Below are 25,620 nucleotides of genomic sequence, written 5' to 3'. Positions count from 1 at the left end.
TACCGGCCATATGAATGATATCGATCTGATAAAATTCCGTTGGATTTTGTGAAGTAACTGTTTTATCAATTTTAATTAAAGGTTAACCCGCGGTGGACCATAAAACTCAATTACTACAAAATGTTGGCATTGTGTCAAAAAAAGGTAAACTCTACTGATTCCTGATACTAAAGTTCTACTCTTATTTAATGCGTTTTTCCTTAGTTATTAAAGAGAAAAATGTTTACCTGTATTGTAACATTATGAACCACTGGCCATAAATTCAATAAAATTTTAGTTTAGATAATTTAAGTTTAAAGATATTGAGTATCATTTTAAGTTGGCTAGAGTAATATCAGATTTGTTCAAGTGGTTTTAATATGGCTTTTTGATCCTACCTAATTATGTAACTAACAATATTCAATCAATATGGTTGTTTAATTGATTACAATTTTATCCACAATTTGGTTGCTGTACTATAATAAATATTATTACAGTTAAATAATAAAAAATATTATTTGAAACATACTTAAATCTCACTATTCTAGGGAGTTCTGTTCTGTTCAATTTGGTGATGGACATGGTGTGCTTTTGTCATACCTAGGTATGTCAAGTATTGTTTATGTTATGCCATTTTATTTCATTTGGAATCAGTTAAAAAAGTTAGTGTAAATAAAAGTTATACAATATAATTTACTTTGCAAACTTGGGAATATAATGTTAATTGCAGAATAAGAAATTAAGTTTCCATTTTTAGTCCGTTCCATTTTACTTTACTAATTTGAAGAAAATTTAATTATTTGCCAGATTGGGACGATACTTAAATATACTAGATTTCTTATAAAGTAAGGCAAATAGTAGAATAATCTAATCGTTTTTTTGTTTATATTCCTTAATTATTTAAATTTTATTACTGATATATTTACTCAACAAATAAGTTTAAAAATGAGCCAAGAACGTTTCAATATTGTCGATGAATAATATTGATAATTTATTACACCTTTCAAACTAAACCATTTAAAACAAAATTAATATCAAACTTAATTATCTATTAACTACTTCTTCTTTTTGCCCCCTTTACTCTTTTTCTCGCTTTTAGCTTTTGTTGAATTCAAAAGTTTCTGCACATATTGCTGTTTCATTTCAAGAGCATCGTTTATCATTTCTGTTGAGTCACGACGAACGCCTGAAATGAATAGGATGTACAGAATGTCTCAAATTCGATGGTTTGACGGGGTCTCCAAAACTAAAAAAAGTAGAGCAATGCGGTTTTCGCATACCGGGACTCGATTAGGAATAAGCTAAAAATTACCTTAAAATTACTATGGAGTTAAATTGAAAAACAAGGTAGAAATTCCCCTTTTACACCTTTTTGATTTGATGTTTCTAAATAACCGCCTTACGCAAACTTGTTTAGGGTCTTTCAAGAGACTGTTTTGTGCTTTGACACAGTTTTTCGGAAATATCTCCCATGCCTTTTAGGGCAAAAGTACCCTAATGCAATCTGGTAAATGATGAAATTCCTTACATCTTTCCTCTTTTACACCTTTTTGATTTGATGTTTCTAAATAACCGAGTTTTTCAGAAATATCTCCCTGAGAAAGCCCTTTAGGGAAAAAGTACCCTAATGCAATCTGGTAAAAGGTGAAATTCCTTACATCTTTCCTCTTTTACACCTTTTTGATTTGATGTTTCTAAATAACCGAGTTACGCTTTACGCGAACTTGTTTAGGGTCTTTTAAGAGACTTTTTTGGTGCTTTGACACAGTTTTTCGGAAATATCTCCCATAGAAAGCCCTTTATGGCAAAAATACCCTAATGATGCAATCTGGTAAATGGTAAAATTCCTTACATCTTTCCTCTTTTACACTTTTTTGATTTGATGTTTCTAAATAACCGAGTTACGCTTTACGCGAACTTGTTTAGGGTCTTTTTTGTGCTTTGACACAGTTTTTCGGAAATTTCTCCCTGAGAAGGCCCTTTAGGGCAAAAGTGCCCTAATGCAATCTGGAAAACGGTGAAATTCCCTACATCTTTCCTCTTTTACACCTTTTTGATTTGATGTTTCTAAATAACCGAGTTTTTCAGAAATATCTCCCTGAGAAAGCCCTTTAGGGCAAAAGTACCCTAATGCAATCTGGTAAAAGGTGAAATTTCCTACAACTTTCCCCTTTCACATTTTTCTAAATAAATTTTATATTAATCCAGGTTTTTTGACAATGGATGACTTTTAACCAGATTTCTTTTTAAGATCACGTGACATTTCCGCCATTTTGGAATGTTTTGTTTTATTTCAACGTTTTTCCAAGGTTACGTGATTTTTTTCCCGTCATTTTGATTTGCCTTTTTCTAAAAATTTTTTAGTTTTCTGTTTTTCATTTTGACCGTTTTTAGTGAATGTCACGTGACTTTTGGGGGCAATTTTAACTTTTTTATTTTCACTTTTTTTGTCAAAAAAAATTACTAGACATTTTTCATCATTACCCAACCATTTTTTTCCATGTTAAAACTTATCATTCAATCGTGAATAACTGTTTTATTTGACACATAATGTATGGACTTTTATATGTCGATGGATAGCCAACGAAATTGGTTTTCCAACGATATAATTCCTTCGCCTGACTGGTTAGATCCTTTTGTCGCTAAAAAGCGTCAAATTTTCTGTTCAACTCTCATGCACTGTTTTGTTTGAAACTAAATAACTTTCTTATTTGACTGACATAGTAAGGACTTATATATGTCGATGTATAGCCAATTAAATGGGCTTCGTAAAAATATGACAACTTTGGTTAATTGGTTTGACGGTTTGGCCGCTAGAGGACGTCAAAGTTTGCATTTTTTTTTTCACTTTTTTGATGCATTATTTCACTCAATCATAAATAACTCGTTAATTTGATTCTCTCTGTGTAGACTTTTATACATCAATGGATTGCTAATAAAATGGGCTTTCCAATAATATGGCAACACTGGTTGGTTGATTTATTAGTTGGGTCGCTAGAGGGCGTTCTGACAGATTTAGAAGAATGCGTGTTAGATAGATTTTTGAAAACGTAATATTTTGCCTATTTGAAATATGCAATAATATATGTATAGGGTGTCCCATTTAAAAAAAAAAGTATATTTGCTTCATATCTTAATAACGATCTGTTTGAGAACTACGTTAAATTCTCTATGAGAAACCATTAATTTGTAGTTTCCCTACGTCCCTAATAATAAAGAAAATACGAAAACGGTTTCAAACTGACATATTTTTAAACACCCTGTAGCTCAGAAACGAGGACAATTGTGGAAGAAACTCAGCACAGGTTTGCGAAAACCGCATTGCTTTATCTTTGCTAGTTTTGGAGATACCCCATATACACAATTTAAGTTAAAAAATTACCTTCAAACCAGTCATCAATGATATCAAAATTTTCTTTTTGTTCTTGTAATTGACTTTCCAATTCATCCTGAGTGGCATGCCTATCTTCCTTATGTTGCTTTATTTTTCTCTCTAAATTGGCATCTTCTATGATGTAGTCATCAGTACATTTGGTGATGCTGGACATGTTTCAATCAATCATCATACTACTTATTATAGCTGAAGTAAAAATAGTACCATGAAGACTCATCCACTTGGTCTGGTGGTTTTGTCATGTAATCTAATAAAGATTCTTGACCTATTAATTTTGGCCAAAAATCTTTTGCGCTATTACTTCTTTTGGCCGGATCTATGTAAAAGTCACTTTTTGGAATTGAGTGCTCAGTAATATAAATTTTTCTGAAAGTTTAAATGCACTATTGCAAAAAAATACTTAAAAAAAGTACTATAAACCGTAATTCCATAGCCCGTTTATATCTTTCAGTATCAGTAAACCACTTTGCTTTAATACACTTTATTATCTCACTTTTTGAACGATCTTGTTCAAATTCTATTGTACTGGAAGAAGAATATAGCACGTCTAGAACGTAGAATGGTTCATCTAATGGTAGCGTCGTTGATTTTTTTGGAACTGATTGTCGTTTTAGTGAAGATTTCCTACTAAATAATTAAAAAAAAAAACTAAATTCCTTTAATGTTTGACGCTATTTAAATAAAACTTACCTTTCATCTAAAAGGTTTAAGTAACTCTTTTCTTTCAGTTTTTGAACTCGATCCCATTCCTCGGCAGTCAAGGGCCATGTTTCGTCTATCTAAAGTAATTTTCTCACGTACAATTTCATAATTTGGGCTCTGAATAAGTTTGCAAAATTCTTACCACTTTTGCTTCTAGTACAAACTCTGTTCGAAAACTTTCGCTGCCATTAGCTGAAGTAAAACTTTTGCTTGAATTCTTATTTTTCGAAGATATCGACGACCTGTACGATATAATAATAAATCAGTATTTATTATTTAAACTTGTTTGTTGAATCATTTTTTAGTAAATGTACGAAATGGTTATTGGCATTTTGTTTGCAGTAAGATTTTTGTACTTATTTTACCAAAAAAAAAACAAAGCATTGCTAAATGCACTATAACTTTTTTATTCTGTTTTAAATGATATTTCCCACTTTTAATTTTGCGGAATTTCGGTGAGCAGTTAAAATTATTCATTTACTTTAATGGAAACTGTGGTGCCCTTACTTTCAGCCAAATTGGGTCAATTAGTTGTTGTAAAAACATAGTTTTCAACGTTTTACCTTTTTAATTTAACCATTCTGTTAAGTATGAATTAGAACTTTTTTTGTCTGTCTCTAAAAATATTCCAGTGCGAATAGAATATTTAATGTAATAAGTAAACGCAATTCTTACACATAAATTCATCTCACGTATGAGTTAAAACATTTAAAAAGCATAAAAGCGAACAAAAACCAAATTAACTGATGTTGTATAAAAGTGGAAAAGTGGGATAATCTTCCTGAATGTGCAGTGTCAAGACCACTGGCCATAAAAGCGGATTTCCACTAGAGAGTTTTCCAAACGCTTTACGTTTGCTGAATATATTCAGCTGAATTAACATCTCCCAATTAAATTGCATTTGGAAATGTCACTTGCAGATTAGTTTATAAGCACTGAGTTTCATACAGCAATATTTCTTACCGTGACGTTTTAACCTTTTTGCCTTGAGATCCTAAAAATAAACAATTCTAGTTAAATATGGTAAAAGGGAGAAAGGTGCTTAAACAAATTTTAAATTTAGAACTACTGTTTTTTTAGTATTTATTTACAACCAAACATCACTTATAATTGATCATCTCAAAGCTTTTGTTTTTACATTCACTAATGCGTATACAAACCATTTGCAGTGTTTTGTGCTGTTCCGTCATTTTGGATTATCAAACTATTTCGTATATCACTTTGGTCTATTTCAGAGATTCTTTCCGTCAAAACAGAATCTTTTCTACTCGTAGAACTACGATAACTGTCCCTTTCTGTTGCAAAACTATATTTACCCAGTTTACTGTAAGTTATCTCGCTTATACCACTTAAACTGTTAATTCGTTTCTTTACAGCTGAAAATGGTGAAAATGCTTTACGAAAATGAAAGTTTCTTTAGTAAACCTACCTGAAAATGGTGAGTTGATGTTGTGCTTCAAGTACACAATTGGAAAGATAGCGTTTTTCGTCCCGTAAGTTTCCCAAATTTTTTTACCATAACTGTCGTAGAAAGTAAGACAAATTACAACTTCTTCTAATGATGTAGTTAAATTCACGGTTAAAACTGAATCAGCTAAAAGTCTGAGAGAATATCGACAAATAATGTGATTAAAATTTGGAATATAGTAGTCTTTCAACGATAACGTAGTAACTGCAGGAACTGGTACTGTAATCAAATCGTTTTTTGAGGTAGCCTTAATAGAAACTATCAATTTCCATGACACTTTTAATGCATCATCAGTCCATCCATAGCATAAAATGGTATAACCTTTTTCATTCTTCGCGTAATTATTCACTATAGGGCTACCTAGTATAGATTTAACTTCATTTAAACTGTCGTTATTAAACACTCTGACAGTAATTTGTTTGAGAGTTGAAAAAGCCTGGATTTTTACTTTTACCGGAGTTGTGGAGTTTACGAAAAAGTCGTAACGGAAAATAGGCAACCAAAGAGGGAAAGGACCAGTGTAAACCCCGCTGAATACGTGATTATACAAAACTGAATGTAGGTCTTTGTGTAAATCAATCTTAGGTAAAAGAGGGGTAATATCGTCACGTTCGAATATTCTTCTGAGCATAATGGGACAGTAGTTTAGTCTCTTGGTGGATGAAAAAATGTCAGAATATACCCCTTTCATGGTGTTGAAAAGGCCTAGACAATGACTAATCTTAGTAAACTAATTTTCGAAATAACACTTACTGACCGTAGTAGTCTTTATGTGACTCTTTCACTTTTTTCAGCATCAGCCGTATATAAAAACTTTTCAAATATGCTTGGATTTTAACTGCGGCCCTCTGCATAAGTTTGGCATACTCGACTTGATCATCCAGCTTAAATTTGCTTGGATACAAATGCGGTTCTTCCAAATATGGATTAACGTAATCAAATGTCTTGAGTTGCAAGAATAGAAGGTTTATGGCGTACACTGCGTTTGGTGTTGTAGCATTTTCGGATATAATGTTGCAAAACGCTTCAAAAAATGCTTTGTGAAGAAGGATGGTTTCCCGTTTAGTTAGGTTGTGATAAGGTTTGTAACACTGGTAAAAGTTTCTAAGACAGAGTAAAAATTCTGGCCTTCCAAAAGCCTGAACCAGTTTACCTAAACATAAACAGTTAAAATTCACAAAGATCAAAAGATTACACAAAGTGTTGCACCGTAACAACTAGAAATCTCATAGCACAGATTCTTTAACAATTGGGATTCAGTAGCACAAGTGATTAAGTACTCTTCTAGACAACACACAACTGCTGTAGTGTCCGAGAATATTTGCAACACGTACGGACATTGTGCAGAAATCCATAACCTAATACAAACCTATCGAATATAAATGTAATCTTTGATATCTCACTTTTCACCTGAAAGATGTTCTACCAGGTTTCAAATCCACCATAAAACTCTGATTTCCTAAAGTATTTAAAGTTCCAGCACATGGACCCAATTCGTTTGAATCCCACTTATACTGTTCCAAAACTAAACTAACTGGTTTATTCTCAGAATCAATTAGTGAAGCTTCTCTTTGGATTTCTTCTGAAGATTTTGCAGATAACTCTTTACGAGTTTTCCACAACACTATTGTATCACAAATGTCACGGTCATCTGAGGTTTTTTGTATCGTTTGAGGTATTTCTTCTGCAAACAGTTTGGGTTAGATAAATGAAGGAATTCACAAGGGGATTCACACCATTTAAGATTTTTTGTAAGGCGGAAATATTTCCCATCTGGCAGAGGTTGAATATAACGAACTTATAATCCATCGAGTCCATAAATAAATAAATTGGCTCTCTAACTCCTCCATCTTGCGTTGATATGGTATACCGAAAATCAGCTGTTTGATTGGGGAATTGGAGATCTGAAATCATAGTCTTGTCTTTAAAACATCGAGGTTGGAAGTATATGGTTATATGGTGAATAATATCTTTGACTTGATCAAAATCCAGCCACATTGATGGGTCTGGCTGTAGCTGAGCAAATTTGGCAGACTTTCCGGTTTTCTTTGAAGATTTTGAGCTTTTCACTGACTTTTTATCTGTAAATAATACAAATCACTACACTAGGCTGGTTACATTGAGTGTTAATACCTGAGTGATCGACTCCTTGATCAGTGTTTTCTGCTACGGGATCAGTTTCAGTTGCAATTTCATTGATCCGTTTGAAAGGATTTACGATTTTGAGAGATTTTATGTTTAACTTTTTTATGTCTGGTGGTATGATACCCTGTTCTTCTGCCCATTTTTCATACCGAAATGTTTTCCAAAATTCCAGTTCTAATTGGAGAAAGACTCAAAAAAAATACTAATTTTAATGTAAGTTTTAAAAACCTGGACGTGGTGGAGGTTGAATAAGTGGTACATCCCTAACTTCATTTAGTAACATCACAGTACTTTCAAGTTTCACAGCAGTGCTGTTACTTTCGCTAAAATTTAACTTATTTATTAGGACAAAAATAACAAAAATTATAAATTTTACAAACCCGTTACATGTTAAAACCACGTGTCTATCTCCGTCTTGCATATTCTCAATTCCAATGGGAATAGACTGCTTAGGAAGCTTTTTTGAACCCTTCTTCTGTTCTTTACCTTTAGACTTGGATTTTGTACTGCCATCTTTTTTCGTACTGCCGTCCTTTGTTTCCGACCATTCGAATCGTTGAACATAAGCCATAAATATATCCCATAGGTCTGCATCAGGAACCCCTAAAAAAAATCCTCCAACATAAATTTTATTTAGAAACATAGAACAACAAAAGTGTTGTTTACTGTAGGTACTGTAAGGTACTGTTATTTGCGGTCTTTATACCCTTTGGAATCAACGTTAAATAACAAAAATGAGACAAGAATACGCTATATAGTACCTTTGATTTGAAGATTTTAAAATTTTAGTAGGTTTTTTATCAAAGTGTTATGATTTGCTATCCAATGCTTCAATTATGTATTAACTAATATGTAAACTACAATTTTCCACGAAAAAAAAAGTGAAAAACAGAGTACGAGACTTACTTGGTTCTAAAGTTAGGTTTAGGTACGTTTGTTTCAAGAAATACGGTGTATTTTTGTTCTAATTAAGTTTCTCATGTCTGATTTCTTGATAAGTTTTTTTATGTATTTAAAAGTATTAAGATGACGTTCCTTTGATATCTAAAGTCTATTCAACGATATCTGAAGAATGTAAAAATGTAATATGGATTGATTGCCAAATTGATTATAGTTTTAAGTTATAGCTTAGGGCAGGGGCTACAATAAATTATAAAAAGTATATGACCAACCAATCAATGTTTATATACCAACAATCCACAATTGTTAAAAGGTTTTAACACTTGTAGAGGTTCACGTAACACTTTCAAAATGGTTCTAGAGGCCTCTGGCAATTTGGGAAGGTTTAAGACACTTGTAGAGGACTCTGACACTTTTTAGCAGGTTCTCAGAAGCATTTAGAGGTCCATGGCACTTTCAAAATTGTTCTAGATGCCTCTGACACTTTTTAAAAGATTCTGCAACTTTGCAAAATGTTCTTAGAGGTCTCTGGTAATTTGAAACAGTTCTGGGAAGATTTAAGACACTTGTAGAGGGTTCTGGCACTTTTAAGGAGGTTTTAGAGGCTTCTGGCAAACAGTTATGGGAAAGTTTATAACACTTGTAGAAAACTCTGGAACGTTTTAGCTGGTTCTCAGTAGCATTTAGAATTATCTAGAGGCGTCTGGCAATTTAAAACAATTCTTGGAAGGTTTAAGACACACATTTAGGCTCAGTTGTACAACAGTGGTTCAACCTCTAGAGTTCTTCTTCTCTAAGTTCTAGAGGCTTCTGGCAATTTAACACAGTTCTCCAAAAATTTACAACCCTTATAGAAGGCTCTGGCACTTTTTAGCTCCAGTCCACAGTAGCATTTCTGACACTTTCAAGATAATCAAATCTAATTTTTATTAGAAAATAGTAGTTTTACCTTTTGTTTGAACGACTTGAGAAACCCATCCAGTCAGGCAGTTAACAATATCAAAGTCGACGTAACCATCACTTAATCTTTTTAAACTGAGACTAGAAATTTTAAGTAATCCTTTGCATAACAACATGGGCCATAATTGAATTATATCTTTTTTGGCAGGACTACCTGTAAAAAATATAATAGATAATACCAACTTTCACCTAATAAAAATATATTTTTTTCTACAAGCTGTATTAGTTTAAAACAGTTTAAAAAAATGGATAAGTTGGCAATTGCCACTGATGGCTAAACGAATATGGAATCAAACTGTAAGATATGAAATAAACGATTTATATTTTCTCCTTGTGCGACAATAGTTATTTACATTACTAGTGGGGTATGAGCATTTTTATAGTCACGAGTGGGAGTGTTGCCACGACGAGGTCGTAGACCGAGTTGTGGTGATCACACGAGTACGTTAATTTACCATACCCCACGGGTGATGTACAACATTTTATCTACGACCATCAGAAGCAGCGTAAAGTAAGAAAAAAATTCATATTTTGTGCAATGTGAACTATTTAGGAACGTCTCGTATATGCTTGCTACGGGTAGTTATTTGTTACCCTTAAATCTTGTCATCTACGCTGTACTGTTTTGGTGTTGTTGCTATGGTGGCCATTTGTTTCCACATATCACTTAAGCGACAATTTAACAGTGTCAGTCACAAATTTTTAAAAGTGCATTTCGTTATGAACATGTCTGAAGAACTTCCGTCAGATATTGAAGAAGCTGCCGCAAACGTGGTATCTGGCTTGTTGCCTGCCAAGTCAAAGGAGAAATATGAAAAAATGTATCAAAGTTATGTTTAAATTCAATAAACAATTACAGCAGAAATTTTCATTTAAAGTTGTTTTATCGCACTAGTGCGATAAAATCGATTATTATCGCACTAGTGCGGTAAAATCGCTCATTACGTGACTCAAAATGAGCTATGTAATGAATGATTACCATGCTAGGAGTAGATAAAAACATTTTATTTACTCTTGTTGTATAATATACAGCAGCAAACATATTTAATAAAAATTTACGGTTGAACTAATTAACTTAATGGACTCTGCTATATTAGATAAAACAGACAGTAACATTTGTTGCTTTTGTAAGAACATTTTTTGACGTTTAATTAGTTAATGAAAATGTATGTTTTCTGTTCCGCTGCACTGAATAAATTTACTTTCCAATAATTCCTCTAAAAATGGAAAAATGTATTTCAAGTCTAATATTTTACTCCTAACTTAATTTATACGGTTCAAAAATTAAATTTGCTTTTGTTTACATTTAGACCAATAAATTTGGCAGTGGCAAAAATTGTGCAAAAATGTAAATTAAACGTTGTAATAATTTAACTAAAAATGAGTTAATTGAAACACATTTGGATTATATTATTCTGTTTGTCTCTGGAGTAATAATAACTATTGAGTAAGAAAATAAAAAGTAGAGACATTAGCTCTCAAGTTTCTGCTTTATGAAACTGCATTTACTGGGTTTTATTGCTATTCTCTGAAAAGCTTTTTGGCATACTGTCGAGTGTTTTCCAGATAATAACTTTTTATGTCTTGAAGTAATTTAATCTGAATAGTGCATATTTTTATGACTTTTTTGTGATTGTAATTCTGGGATCAAGAAGTTAATCCTAAGAAAATTGTTGCAAAATGGACTTTTAATTTAGAGTAAGTTATTTGTTGCTCCGTTTATTGCATTGTTTAGATTCTAGAACGTCGTAATTCAGCTGTTTGTGAGAGAGAAGAACTTATGTCAAAATTTGAAGTTTAAGAGAGAATGCCAATTTCATGAATATTTCCGAATTTTCTAGAATCTATAGAAGCCTATGAAAAAAAATATAAATAATATAAACAGCCAGTACTTGCCAGTGTTTGTAAACAAAACGAAATATAATGAAAAGTAGAATAGAATTTACCTTTTTTGGGTTTTTCCGTCACCTTGGCAGATTTGCCCAACGTTTCATTTAAGTTTGAGATTGGAGTCGATTTAGGTAAGTCGAGTGTTGGAATGAGGATATTCCCTGACTTATCAATGGGTAAATAATCGTCAACGTAAACTTTTCGCCAAGCTCCTAGCCAGAACAATCTTACAACGTATTTACCTGTAAAACAAAATGAATTTAACTATCAAGCTACCACATAAATTGCAAATACTAAAAATAACATTTATCATGTTATAGAGGTGCATTGTTACATACATAAAGGGATGTTTTGCGGTGACACATTTGATATGTTACACCCACTTGAAAGGGGTATAAACCTTTGTTGTGGCCCACTTTGATTATGCAAAATACACACTAACCTTGTTAAATATGACCCACATATAAGAAATTTCCGGCAATTATACATCTCAAACATACGTGTCAATACTTACACTAAACACTCTAAATAGCATCGTTGGCTTAATTATCTGTTCATCAAACCAAAGTATTTCCCCATTAATCTAGTGCTTTCAGGGTCCGTAACGAGCGAGAGGAAAATCAAATGAGGTCTGACACAGATTGATTGGCTTTTGGTTCTTTGTGCACACCCGACGATATTAAAAAAAGTACTTGATATTCGTAAACTCGCAACCCTCGTCGCTGTGAAAGCGGACCGACTCAGGTCAGTGCATTTTAAGCATATTTTTCTTTGTTGTTTATTTTGTCCCGCTTTTTCTGTCGGCAAAGAACTGAAGAGACCGTTGGGATACGAGCTTATTTGCGAAACGTGAATTATATGAAAAGTGGATGCTTTGATCTGCTGTCGTTTATATTGGAGAACCAATTTGCTTCTTTATATCAATGGAAGTTGATTCCATTCAGGTTATTTTTAGGCAGTCAGAGGACAGTCGGAGGACAAAATCGCCAGTAAAACCCACTTGGAGAAAGAAAATTACTGTTTTAAGCACATTTTTGGAATCCTCATTAAATTTCCTATTTGAAAACCTAAAAAAACACTACTAAATTTGTACAGTCAGGGAGAAAAGCGGTGTCAAAGGTTGAACAGCCAGAAACACAGTTTGAAAAGGCAGTCAGAGACAAATTTGCCTGTAAAACCCACTGGAAGTAAGAAAATTACAGTTTTAAGGACATTTGTGAAATCCTCATTAAATTTCCTATCCAATAACTTAATAAAACACTACAAGATTTGTACAGTCAGGGAGAAAAGCGGTGTCAAAATTTGAACTGCCAAAAACACAGTTTGAAAGGTCAGGGACAAATCGCCTGTATAAACCACTTGGAGTAAGAAAATGACTGTTTTAAGCACATTTTTTAATCCTCACTAAATTGACTATCTAAACAACTGGAAAAAACACTACAATATTTGGTACAATCAGGAAGAAAAGCGGTGTACAACTTTGAACTGCCAGAAACACAGTTTGGAAAGGTCAGTCAGAGACAAAATCGCCTGTAAAACCCACTGGAAGTAAGAAAATTACTGCTTTAAGCACATTTTTGAAATCCTCATTAAATTTTCTATCCATTAACCTAAAAAAACATTATAAGATTTGTACAGTGAAAAGCGGTGCCAAAGTTTGACCTGACATAAACACAGTTTGAAAAAACAGTCAGTGACAAAATCGCCCGTAAAAACCACTTGAAATAAGAAAATGACTGTTTTAAGCACATTTATGGAATCTTCACTAAATTGACTATCCAAATAACCGGAAAAAACACTACAAGATTTGGTACAGTTTGGAAAGGCCAGTCAGAGAAGTAAAACCCTCTTGAAGTGACTTGAAGGAAAAGTTGACTGTTTTAAGCATATTATTTAAATTCATATTAAATTTCCTATCCAATAACCTGGAAACACACTATAAAATAATCTAAAACTAAAATCATATTGGAAATCAATGCATATCACATTACGGTCACAAAAGTCACCGACTATACATCCAAAAATATAAGATAAAGTTGCTATGAAGCCTTTTAAAAAGACAGTTTTTAAGCAAATGGCATTTATGACCAAAAACCTTTTAAGAGAAACAATTTAATGAATAATTACACCACCAAAAAATAGGTTTTATAAATTTTTATCAAATAAAATTCAACAATTAACTAGTTATTATCAGTTTACTAAATACAGTCTGTCCCAAGATATGGGAGGACGTCCTGTATGGATTTTTTTTTTGGGTTTTCAGATATTTTCAATGAACCTTCTGATTTTATATTTTCATTTTACGTTATTATTAATCCTAGATCAAAAGTAATAGCACTTCTCTTTAATGCTCTTTTAACTGGCGTTGTAAGTTTTTAATTTGATGATTTATGTTAGATTCTGAATCCTTTTTTCTTTCGAATTCAATGATTTAGGAAATGTTTGCACTTATATTTCCAGTGACGCAAAAGACAAAAAAACATTCTCAACTACTTTATGCAATTGTTGTTTTATTTGTTAAATTAAAGAATTTATTTGAAATTCAAAGTTTTTCTCATATTCTTGAATACTTTGTGACACCAATTCAGGTACACACTGTACACCTTTATTATAAGTGATTCGCCTCTGAATAGATTTATGTGCATTTTTTTAACTTTACAACGAAACATATCAATCAAATTATTTTATTACCTGCAGGATTGTAGGACGGATTATGTTCCCCTTTATCCACTTTACAGTTTGAGTAAATATGATGCCAAGGCCTCCATTGCTTAGCTCCCGAAGTAAAAAAGTTATTACTACCATATTCTGTCGGAAATGGCCTTGTAGTTCCAATATACAGCAAAGTTTCGATACTGGCAATGTAACTTCTGTAAAAGTCGTTAGCAACCAGATGGGGATTCGGCGTTACTAAATCCGGGTACACGTTCATTGGTGAAAATACTACGAAGCTAACCTGTAATTTATGTGATATTAGTAAAAATTTGTAGACATTTTAGATTAAACACTAATGACACTAACTAGCTCTAGAATCACTTTACCGGATTGCAATTTCCCCTCTAAGGGCTTAACTGAAGAATCAAGTGATCTCTCGACAGCAATGTCAACATGGGAGCAGGCATATGCATAATTCACTTTGCGAGTTTTCAGGCATCCAAAAGCTACACATATTCGAGAGTTAAAGGGAAATTTCCCGTTAAAGTTTTACCTTGGGAGTTTTTTCTAGATTCCCAAGCGATATGCGACTATGTGCTGTTTTTGTAAATAAAGAGGCAAAAGAGTCGTTTTATATGTAACGTTGAGTGAAGCAGAAAATGGAATGTTTGATATAAATTGAGTTTTTTTTTCGTTTGATATCGCCATTTCAGAATTTGTATGTAATTATATTTCTGAAAAGCTATTTTCGAGCTGAAATAATATAATAGAGTAAAGCAGCCATGAATAAGCTTGAATGCCAATTTTGCACTTAGTTAAACTCAGGCAAAACCCTAAATCTAAATGCGTTTTTAAACGCTTTTCCACTTCCTATGTTTTTCTGCATAATGGCAAAGCTACCGCACCAAATCATATCTACATTTCCATGCCCAAGAAGCAAAATATTCGCATCTAACTTGGCTACGTTCCAAAGTTTGTTCGTCTTTTTGTTCGGAATTAAAGTAGCTAGAGCCGTTCCGGAATCTATTTTTAGGATTAGGGGCGTTGAGCGACCTTTTGCATTCTGAGCTGGATATGTAAGCAGGGATGTAAGTGCTAGGAAACCTAATATCGGAGATATATCAACTTTGGTCGTGGCGCAATTTAAAATCTGTGCCAAGAGTGTTTTAGGTTTAAGTAATTTTCGTACATATAAAGTAATAAGTGCTGCATTGTTTCCTTTGCAATGCGAGGAGAGTTTAGAAGCAATATTGAGCGTCTTATTTCCAGTATTATACACATTTTTATTAAGTCAAAGGATCTTTTGCATCCTTAGCCAAATTCTGAAGGACCAACAGACTTCACTGATTAATAGCTTTAAAAAGAAAGCATTTGTATAGAAAATATTTGCGTGGAAAGTCAAAGCAAAGCAGTTTTTGGATGTTATAAAATAAATAAAAATAGTTTTTGGCATTTGGATATTACATTTTTCCGGCAAACGTGGATTTTACCGAATATTCGTATTTTTTACTGAAATATTCGTTTATGAGAACCAGACTTAACACGGATATTTTTACAGTTACGTGCCATTTTTTTCAATAAATGATCTAATACAAACATAATTTAATTTTGAATAGAGTATCAGACAAAGTAATTAGAATAAGGGGTATTCCATTTGAAAAAGTACTTTTTCTGTCTTTTTTTGAACTGATTTTTTGAGTCCATTTTTTGACCACCCTGTGTCATATATTTTGACGTTTTTTTTTTTTTTTTTCTGCACCCACTCTTAGATCAAAACTTGTTTAACACGACAAAACACAAAAACCAGAAAAAAACCTTTCCTGTGTAAATGTGTAAATTAAAATCGTTTTGGATATGAAAAAAGATCAAATTTCACACAAATTAATACGCGAAATATGTCTAGAATTTGACGTATAATTCAAAAATATGCAGGGTGTCAATTTTAAAATAAAAAGCAGTTCATATCTACTTCCCGTTAAATCGTGGCTCGTATTTTAACTTTTTTTAAGTTAAAAGGGTTTTTCAGGCTTCCCAGTCAATTGTGGCATTATTGGCATATTAGGAATTAGTGTACAAAATTTTATTTTAGCGGTTTAACCCGCAATAAAATCCATTTTATTTTTCGAACATTACGAAACCATCTCCCTTATTTTTGTACTTGTGCAATAGAGCACGAAACTGATTTACTTATTACTCGTATATGCATAAAATATACGTAATCAAGGCCGGAGATGTGATAAAATCTGGCGAGCAGTAAACAACCTGCCTAGAGTGATTAATGGAGGGTTTGTGCCACTATAGCATTTCTAGGACACCTTCCCTTTGTCTTATTAAAAATTCTATTACCGGTAGTGATAACAAATAGTGTCCATTTCCAATAGTCCCACTAGTCAACAGGAGGTTTTTACTGCCTTAAACCTCTCTTGAAGGTTGAAGTAAATGTGATTACATCGTTTTCTGTTCTTGAACTACACTGTTCTTAAATTCAACCAAAACACTGTTAATGAGTTTCTTGTCAACTCTGTGGAAATCAAGGACTGAGGTGATGTTAATTAATTATTGTGGGTCAACTTAGACTGACGTAGAATCCTGTGGTCCATTAACTATTGGGTTGGGACACTTTTTGTCTAAATATATCACTGTCCCAGTTTAACTGTTATAGTTTGCAAAGTTTCACTGGTCTTAAGGTTGAATTAAGTATTATTTTCCAGGTTTTCTAAAAAAAAAACTAAAAACTTTGTCTTATATTTTTAATTGCTTTATTGTTTCTTTGAGAAATTGTGCACTTAAATTGATTAAAACACCACAAATTAGTCTTATTTCTTTAATTAAATATTAGAAATTCTCATGTTAGAAATATAATTTTCACTTTGTAGAATAGTCCTAGCCTAACCTGCATTTTTTTAATGCGTTCTAAGTTTATTGAAGAAACTTGCTGTATTAAGAATGTTTCAGCCTGTATTTTGCTAGAAAATTATCTCATCAACGTTTTAATTAAATTTTGGTGTAAGTCTAAAGGCAGTTTGAAAGGCTCTATTCATGCTGGAAAAGTGGTCGCAAAGATCGTCGGGATTCTTCGCGCTTTACTGTGAATTATTTAGGTGCCAACAATACCTAATTTAAATACTTTTGTATACAAAGATGAAGGGAGTGAAGCGTGACAAGGACAAGATATTTATAGGAAAGTTTAATAATATGACAACTTTTTCAAATTCAAATTCAAAATATGTATTTACCTTTCTGTGGTGACGTAGATGTCCATAGTGTTATTCCTCAATCTTGATTTTCCTTTCTCAAATTCAATCCCATTACAAAACCACATAACATACTTGAAAAATAACAAAATAGGTTTGACTTTGACTAAATGCATTTTATACCTTTATCAATGTATTTTTAGCGTTTGTAATATTTTGTTATCTGTTTCTGACTTAATTTTATACTAGTTTTAAATAGGACAAACGTCAAAATGCTTTCCATAAAGCTGTAAAACCTCAAAACATTCTTAAAATCTAGTAAAAGCATTATAAACAGTAACAAACGTATTTTATAGCTCTATGAATGAAATTTTGACAGTTAGGACATTTGGCCGTCACAGTTCTGTCTTAAACCTAGAAACTGGCAAATTCTATCCCATGTAGGTAAAAAGAAAACCAACAAAACATGAAACGTAAGTGAAAACTTAAGAAAATTAGTTTGACTTTGGTTTAATGCATTTTATACCACCACAAGTACATTTTTGGCATTTATAACATTTGGTGGTGTGTTTCGGACTTAACTTTAGTCTATTTCGACAGGAGGTTTGCAGAAAAACCTAATTCGTATTAATTTTGGCATGAATGCTCTTCAATTGTTGATTTTTTTATATGAAAGATCATTGATTTTTATTTAGATAAGTTTAATTACTAACCGTGCATAGAAAAAAATGTGTTCCTAACACTTGAGAAAAGCATCTTTTCCACACTCGACTGCTTGTGAAAAATCGCGAGTGGAAAAGTATCGTTTACCACACTTGTTACGAAAATAACTATATCGACGTCATTGATGACGTTTAACAAGGGGACAGAAAATGAGGTGAGTCTGATTTGTCAAGTTCTGCAGAGGTATACAATCCATTTTACCTTGATTTAGTGAGCATTTTTCACTAATTCGTTTCATTTGCGGAATGAATGATCAGAATTCTGTTTTTGTTGTTTGGTTTCGCCAGTTACATTTGCATCGTTTCAGAGTTTACATTAATAGGAGCACAGACACTGGTATAGTTATTTACAGATTGCAGATGAAAAAGATGCAACAAATGAGCGTTAAACAGGTTTCTTTCTGCTTACTGAATTCATTTATGTTTATTTCAGTTTAACTTCAAACTGACAAAAATGAGCATAGATATAACAACTTCAGCTCAAAAATGTCTGTGTTGTCACTTGTTTTACTTTACAAACTTACATTATTAATATCAAAGTAATACTGAACAAATTACTGAAATACTCTAATGAACCAGCTAAGCTGTGTTTTACTATTGCAAACTTAGATAGGAGGGACAAACTTAGATCGATAGGTTTGTGATAGTCGCCACGGTGCAAACTTTACTGTAATGAAACCCATAACATTCATGCAACTTCTATTTACGTAGTTAAGTCAGAAACCCGGCCTTACGTCTTTAACATAGATCAATACAGAGCAAAATTAGCATCCGTCTTAAAATTAGATGTAAATTGACTTTTTTTTATGCAAGTACATTATCACATTAATCTTGTTCCATGCCAAGTTTACTAGAACTTATTTTATTATTATTTGCATAAAATCAGTACTAAATGTCTGTTAATACAGTCTGTTTTTTGTATCTTATTATGAGTTTAACAGGAGTTATTATTTTCTTTCATTCAAATGTCCTAACTGAAGGACACAAAAACAAACTGTGTATAACTGGTTACATACAGAAGTCGCAATTTTAGAATCACTACATCTAGTCCTGACTGAATTAAAAAAAAATATCAAAGAGGTCGTAACATTCTGACATAATAAAAATGACTTGTCATTATCTTGTCGCCCGGAACAATCCCTGTTTTGTGCGATTATCCGATAAAAGCCTTAGAACTCCAATCCTGCTATCATTCAATTTTAGTCTCGAGACACAAATTGGTTTTGGCATTTTTTTCGGCTCGACTGGACCCTGTTTCATTCGCTATTATGTAGCTTGAAAAATTGATTTCATTAGCGATAGCAGGAAGAGCGTCACTGAAATTTATGGTGAGGCTCCTTCGAAAAGATAAACCTTTTAACGGTTTTTCAATGAGGAATATTGAAAAGCTGGCAAATAGGCAGAAACAAGGAGAACTTTGACTTGACAGACACTTTCAATATTAATGCTCACAATTACTGAAAAATATAAAACCAAAACTGTGACCATTAATATTATTTATTATAGTTCGTTAATGTGTACTTCAAATATTAAATAACAGCCTCTCAGATGAAACTCCAACATCATTAAACCAGGAGATCTGAGTGTTGATTCAACTGAATCAAGTTTTTCGATTCATCATCTTGGGAGAAGCTATGTGAAGAGCAAATGCCTAAAATAAAAAGATGCTCTGTCCTGCTAATAACATGAAGTGCCAATTAGGAATGATATTACAGCAAAAGCAGGTATTAAATAATGAAGTTCACATATAGGTATATACATCGGGTTAAAACGTTCTTCAACGTCTTCTGATCTCCAGTCGCTATTGGCCCCTGTTCATTCACAGATCTTCTTCCAATTATCTTTCTCGAACTTGTGTAATGATGCCCTCTCTCCAGCTTTTTCTGGGTCGCCCTCTTTTTCTTCTCCCCTGTGGTGTCCAGTTAAGGATTTGGTAGGGTAGCCTTTCTTCTCCCATCCTCTGGACGTGTCTATAGTATGTCTGACGTTCATAATTTCTTGAATCCGTTCATTTCGGATCCTTTCCTACCTTGATTTGCCCGCGATGCGTCGCCAAAAGGCCATCTCGGTTTAACCTTTAATGACTTCTCTGAGCGTTGTTTTAATTGCCACACCTCACTGCCGTATGTGACTATGCTTTTGATAATGCTATTGTATATTCGGTGTTTATTGGCTTCCGATATGCTTTTGTCCCATAGTGCACTGTTTAGAAGTTTGATGGCTCTACGTCCCTGGATGTTACGGTCCCTTATTGCTTCATCCGTGGTACCGTCGTTCGTAATGTACATTCCCAGGTATTTATATTTGTTGCAGGGTTTTATTTTCTGTTGTGTATCTTCGAGGATAGGGTCTTGTTGTAGTCCGCCTATGCACATATATTCGGTTTTATTTACGTTCACTTCAAGGCCCCATTTGGTATATTCTTCAACTAATTTCCGGGTCATATACTCCAGGTCTACGTAGTCCTGGGCCAAAATTACTTGATCGTCTGCAAAGCTCAAAGTATATAAAGTTGTGTTATTTAGTGGGATGCCTATATCTTTACACTTTCGTTTCCATGCTTTTAAAGGTTGCTCCACATATATTTTAAAGAACGTCGGTGAGAGGCAGCATTCTTGCTTCAGGCCTTTATCCACTCTAAAACCTTTTGATAATCTTTTTGCTATTTTTATTCTAGTTGTATTGTCCTTACAAAGATGCTTTATGGCTTTAATTAGTTGACGTTAATGTTAAGTCCTTTCTAGGGCTTCCCAGATTTTGCTTTGTGGGATGTTATTGTATGCCTTTTTTAGGTCCACATATAGTAGGTGTATTTCCTGCTGATATTCTGTTTTCTTTTCTATCGCCTGGGTGAGACAGAAGAGGTGGTCCACTGTAGATCTTCCCGCTCTGAAGCCGGCTTGTTCTTCCGCTTCAAAGTCGCTGTATTCATTTTCGATTTTGTTAGTAAGTATTTTTCCGTATACTCGAGCCATTAAACATTGTACTGATATGCTTCTGTAGTTGTCGCTTTCTTCTCTGCTTCCCAGATGTTTTCCATTCGTCAGGTACTTCCGCTCCGTTGATGCAGTTTTGGTAAGTTGTTTAAAAAGTGTGTCTTAAATAACTCAGACGGTATATTCCCGGGTCCAGCAGATTTTCCATTTTTTAAAAGCTTACAATTATTTTTTGTCTCTATATAATTTATTCTAATATGCTGTCGTCTGTATTGCACTAGTCTGGTCTTTGATTTGAAAGTGTGGTCTATTTTATTTGAGGAGCTTGCTAAAGTAATCATCCCATTTTTCTAGGGTTATCGGTGATACTATGTCCCTTTCGTTATCTTGTCTTAGCGACTTCAGTAGTCTCCAACTCTCAGTGCTTCTAGTGCCTCCCAAGTAGGCATTTATTCTCGAACAATTTCTGTCCTATGCGTCGTTTTTCCTTTGGCAGATCATTTTTTGGACCTTTGCTTGGGCGTTCTTATAATGTGTCTTCTCTTGGTTTGTTTGAGAGTTAAGGAATTTAGAGTAAGCCTTTCTTTTAGCTTCTATTTGTGACTCGATCTCTTGGTACCACCAATATGGTTTTTTCCGTTTCTCTGGCTCATACAGACCCATGGCCTCCTTTGCAGCTGCATGAATGCAATCCTTTATGTGTTTGTAGTGTTGTTCATTATCATTAAAACGTTCCTGATCTAGTTTTTCGTCTAATCTTTTTTGGTACAAGACCCTAACGCTCTCATAGTTTAAATTTGACAGATTGTATCTAGTGGTTATTACTTCTGATCTGTTGCCATTATCGTTTGTTGTGTCTTCTCCAAACTGACCGACAACGTTATCTTTTATTTTTTTTCCCTGTCCTGCCGTCAAAATCTCCAAGGAGAATAATTTTCCTTGAGTTTCCTGTTTTTGTTATTTAAGAGGAGAGGTTCTCATAAAATTCCTCTTTTTTCTGCATTGGTGCATCGTCATTGACGGCGTATACAACTATTATTGTAATTTTACGATCTTGTAGAATTAAATTCATCTTTATTATCCGTTAGTTAATAGGTTCCCATAACGTGATATTCTTCCTGAGGCTTTTGCGGATTAGAATGGCCACCCCTTGTTGTGCTCTTTTATCCCTTGCTATTCCGCTGTAGAAAAGGTCATATTGCCCTAGTTTTCTGAACCTGGCCTATTTTTTTTGTTTCAGTTCAATAAAATTCTACATACTTCTATAAAATCATTATTCTGATGTCAACAAAAAAATGTCTAGCTGCATACTGAAATAGGAATTGTTAAAATATTGTCGCTTCCATTTAGAAACAACTTTAGCAGAAAATTATTCTAAGTGGTTGAATTTATCTGGTTGCCTTACGTAAACTTATAGGAATAATATATATTAGCAAAGTTTTTGAGAGAATTCTTTTAGCCTTAAAATGATCCTCTTAAACGTAAATGGTTATTATCTTTAATTTACTCGCTGCGAGTTATTTTCTATTTACACAGTTTACTTCCAAAATGCAATATTCATAAATAAGTGAAAATTACCGAGGCAGAAATGCACGAAGTCACCATACATTTTACCAAACACGTGTGCACTAAAAATTATTATACAGAAATATTCGTATTTCCCTTTATCACCCAGGGCAAATCCTCCCTAATCAAATATTTTCATAAAAATGTACGGTATGGTAAAAGTTTTCTCTTTCGGTGGGTTATTTTTAGCTAGCAATTTTACACGCTATTACAAGTCGAGTAATAAATATTTTAATAAAGATAAAGATGGTAAAGGAAAGAGGAAACTCCGTTACGTTTGATACATTAGGGTATTTCCCTGTGGAATTATTTTCCTCGCACCGTGAGTTGCGAAGAGAAGGAAATAAAACCGACGCAAATGAAATGATTTGCGGGAATGTAAGTTTTCCCCTTAGATTACAAGTGGTTTAATAGACATTTTTATGAAAATTCGTTGAAAAGGTAAATTTTTAAGTGATTTTTTAAACTTTACTATAAAAGAACAATTGAGTTTACTGCTCAACTTTTAGTCGGTGAGATTATACTGAAGCAAAATAATCAAAGTAATTTATTTCAAATGTCAAAATATTATTTCAGTTCGTGATAGTTATTCATTTTAACAGATATTTTTAAAATCACTATTTTTACAGCGAAAATGGTCACCTCGCGATTTCAATCATCAAATTTATTTTTAAAGATCTTTACCCTTTTGACGTTAAAACCAAAGGTCATGTGACCGTTTTTAAGTTTAAACTGATATTTTTTAAAAATCGTGTGGCTTTTTTTAACGTCAAAACCAAATTCTGATTGTCACATGACCGGTTTTTAGTATTAAACTGAAACACATTTAGTTTTCACGTTTATACTGATATTTTTCAAGTCATGTGACATGTGACTCTTTTTCTCATGTGACAATTTTCAATCATGAAATTTATTTTTGATGGTCACGTTTCACTTTTTAACGTCAGAACAGAATCCTAAAAAAGCACGCAGCCCTTTTTAGTTTGAAACTGATACACTGAATCATGTGACTATTTTTTTAAAGGTAAAATGTCATCCTTAACGTTACATGACAGTTTTTACGTTTAGAGACTGATATTTTTAAAATCACGTGACTATTTTAAGGTAAAAATGGTCACGTGACCATTTTTCAGTTTAAACTGATATTTTGAAAATTACGTGACTCCTTTTAAGGTGCAAACGGTCCCATGACTATTTTTAATCAACAAATTTAGTTTTAAAGATCACATGACTCTTTTTTTAACAACAAACCCGAATCTGGAGATCACGTGACCGTTTTTGAGTTTAAAGTTTTTACTTTTTTCACTTAATCATCAAATTTTTTAAAATAAGTCTAGGGACTTTTTTTTAACGTCAAAACACAATCCTAAAGGTTATGTGAGGGTTTTAAACGGCGAAATTGTATTTGAGAGGTCACGTGACCGTTTTTTAATTTTAAACACTGAATCACGTGACCATTTTTAACTTTAAAATATCTTTAACTTGACCTGACTGTTTTTATGATTAGACTGGTCACCTCACTCTTTTTAAGGTATGATCACTTGAATCTTAAATAAATTTGATATTTCTTATATGTTGTGCAAAACAATATTATTTACCTCAGGAAACAGTTCGGAACATCTTTTCCACTCTTGACACACTATTCCAGGTGGTAAGTGGATTATATGAGGATCTTCAAACTGAACTTGTGTGGAAGGCAACTTTTCCTAAGGACGAAGAATGGTTAAGTAAATCTTCAATAAGGGTGGGTATTACTTTAATAACTGATCAATAGGAAAAAGTACAGTTTTAAATGAATTTTTAATTAAATCAGGAAAATGGGCATTTAAGTTATTCTTGCAAGTAAAAAATTTGACTTTTGTTTTTTTTTTCGAAAATAACTGATTATTTTGTTACTTTTAAATTCGTTTTTCCTGAACCGTAAACCATAAATTGTAACACCTTATTTTTTGAAATTGATGGTTTTCGGTTTAGAACTCTATTCTGCTCTGTGAGAAGATCTATCCAAAATTGAAATCTGTCTACAATTGAAAAATTTGTTAAAATTTTTCACAGGTAATCATGAGACTGTAAAGAACATGAACAAAACGTCATCAAACCAAACAAGACCAAACTTGTAAATATCTTTCAACATATTATTCTTGTCAAACAACAAACCAGAAATACTTGAAACATGCACTTTATGAACATTTTATTAAAGCAAATGGAAGACACTGGAAATAACAAAATTTTCCTATAGAAGCAGAATTTAGGAAACAACACTATATGAAAGGTTCTGTTAATGAAAAAATTATTTGCTTTGACCGAGAAAAGCACAATTTGTGCTTAATTGTTAATAAATTTGAAGAAAATAATACAACAGTTAAATACGAGTACATTTCCAAATTATCCATATGAAATCACCGATAAGGAGCGAAATTAATTATCCTCGTAAATCCGCATAACACTTGTGATAGGTGCCTAAATCTAGAGGAAATATGACTTGACATTAGATTTCAGTCAGACGTTTTGATGAAATTGACATGATTGCTAAATTTATCAGATTTTGTCATAGGCCACATTCATAAAAACAAATCGATTAGCAATTGAAAAATCGTATTTTAAATTCGATGGGCAAAATGACGTTTAAATAATTTCTTTCTGCTTTTTCAATCAGTAGATAACCGATTTAATTCATAAGAAAATTAGCTAGCGATTGCTAATCGATATATTCTTATGAATGGTGCTTAGAAGCTCCTATCTTACATTTAAAAGACAAACTGGTTTTATATGATTTACCTTAGTTGAAGGTGTATTGTCCCATTTTTCATTATTAATTTCATGGTCTGAAAACTCTTCAAAAGGCAAATCAGCAGGAGATTTTCCTTCAGGAATCGGTGTTACTAAAGCTGACTCTTCAGGAATCTGAGCTAGATCCTGTTTCGGTTTTTGCGATCGTTGTTTCGACATTTTATGACTTTTCAATGTCACTAAACAGTTTTGAAGGTTGAAGTTTTCTAAGAACAGAATTTTACCAAAGCTGATTGTCGTATGCCAGTCAGGAATACGAATTTACTTCACCAAGATTTGTTTCAGTTAACACCGTTTAATATCCTAACACTTAATCGAT

The 25,620-nt window shown here is 32.9% G+C and overlaps 1 protein-coding gene across 2 annotated transcripts; it reads right to left on the bottom strand.

The window, feature by feature from the left end:
* Positions 1 to 946: 946 nt before the first annotated feature.
* LOC145723948 (androglobin-like) lies at positions 947 to 25,584 on the bottom strand. Of its 2 annotated transcripts, XM_081971987.1 has the most exons (21): positions 25,290 to 25,584; positions 24,110 to 24,217; positions 14,130 to 14,394; positions 11,495 to 11,680; positions 9,538 to 9,702; positions 8,069 to 8,291; positions 7,917 to 8,011; positions 7,677 to 7,862; positions 7,280 to 7,624; positions 6,954 to 7,227; positions 6,753 to 6,901; positions 6,301 to 6,696; positions 5,505 to 6,248; positions 5,236 to 5,451; positions 5,039 to 5,069; positions 4,218 to 4,317; positions 4,064 to 4,152; positions 3,794 to 4,000; positions 3,578 to 3,739; positions 3,362 to 3,519; positions 947 to 1,165 (listed from the first exon to the last, which is right to left on the bottom strand). In XM_081971987.1, the coding sequence occupies exons 1-21, from the start codon at positions 25,458 to 25,460 to the stop codon at positions 1,035 to 1,037; spliced, it is 4,401 nt and encodes a 1,466-aa protein (XP_081828113.1). In that variant the 5' UTR covers positions 25,461 to 25,584; the 3' UTR covers positions 947 to 1,034. The 2 variants fall into 2 exon arrangements, with proteins under 2 accessions (XP_081828113.1, XP_081828112.1); XM_081971986.1 differs by having other exon boundaries at positions 7,917 to 8,291.
* Between the last annotated feature and the right edge of the window lie 36 nt (positions 25,585 to 25,620).

The sequence above is a fragment of the Ips typographus genome, linkage group LG2 (assembly GCF_016097725.1).
Source record: "Ips typographus isolate SLU linkage group LG2, UJ_Ityp_2.0, whole genome shotgun sequence".
In the NCBI taxonomy this organism is placed as follows: Eukaryota; Metazoa; Arthropoda; class Insecta; order Coleoptera; family Curculionidae; genus Ips; species Ips typographus.
This window is presented reverse-complemented; position numbering and strand designations above follow the sequence as displayed.

Bases quoted from the DNA above. Each gene is read 5' to 3' on its own strand.
- LOC145723948 (XM_081971986.1), bottom strand. From the start codon at position 25,460: ATGTCGAAACAACGATCGCAAAAACCGAAACAGGATCTAGCTCAGATT. The intron at 8,292-9,537 runs GTAAAACTACTA...GATTTTTTTTAG, and splicing joins TCAAGTCGTTCAAACAAAAG to GGGTTCCTGATGCAGACCTA. The intron at 6,902-6,953 runs GTGAAAAGTGAG...GGTTTGTATTAG, and splicing joins CCTGGTAGAACATCTTTCAG to GTTATGGATTTCTGCACAAT.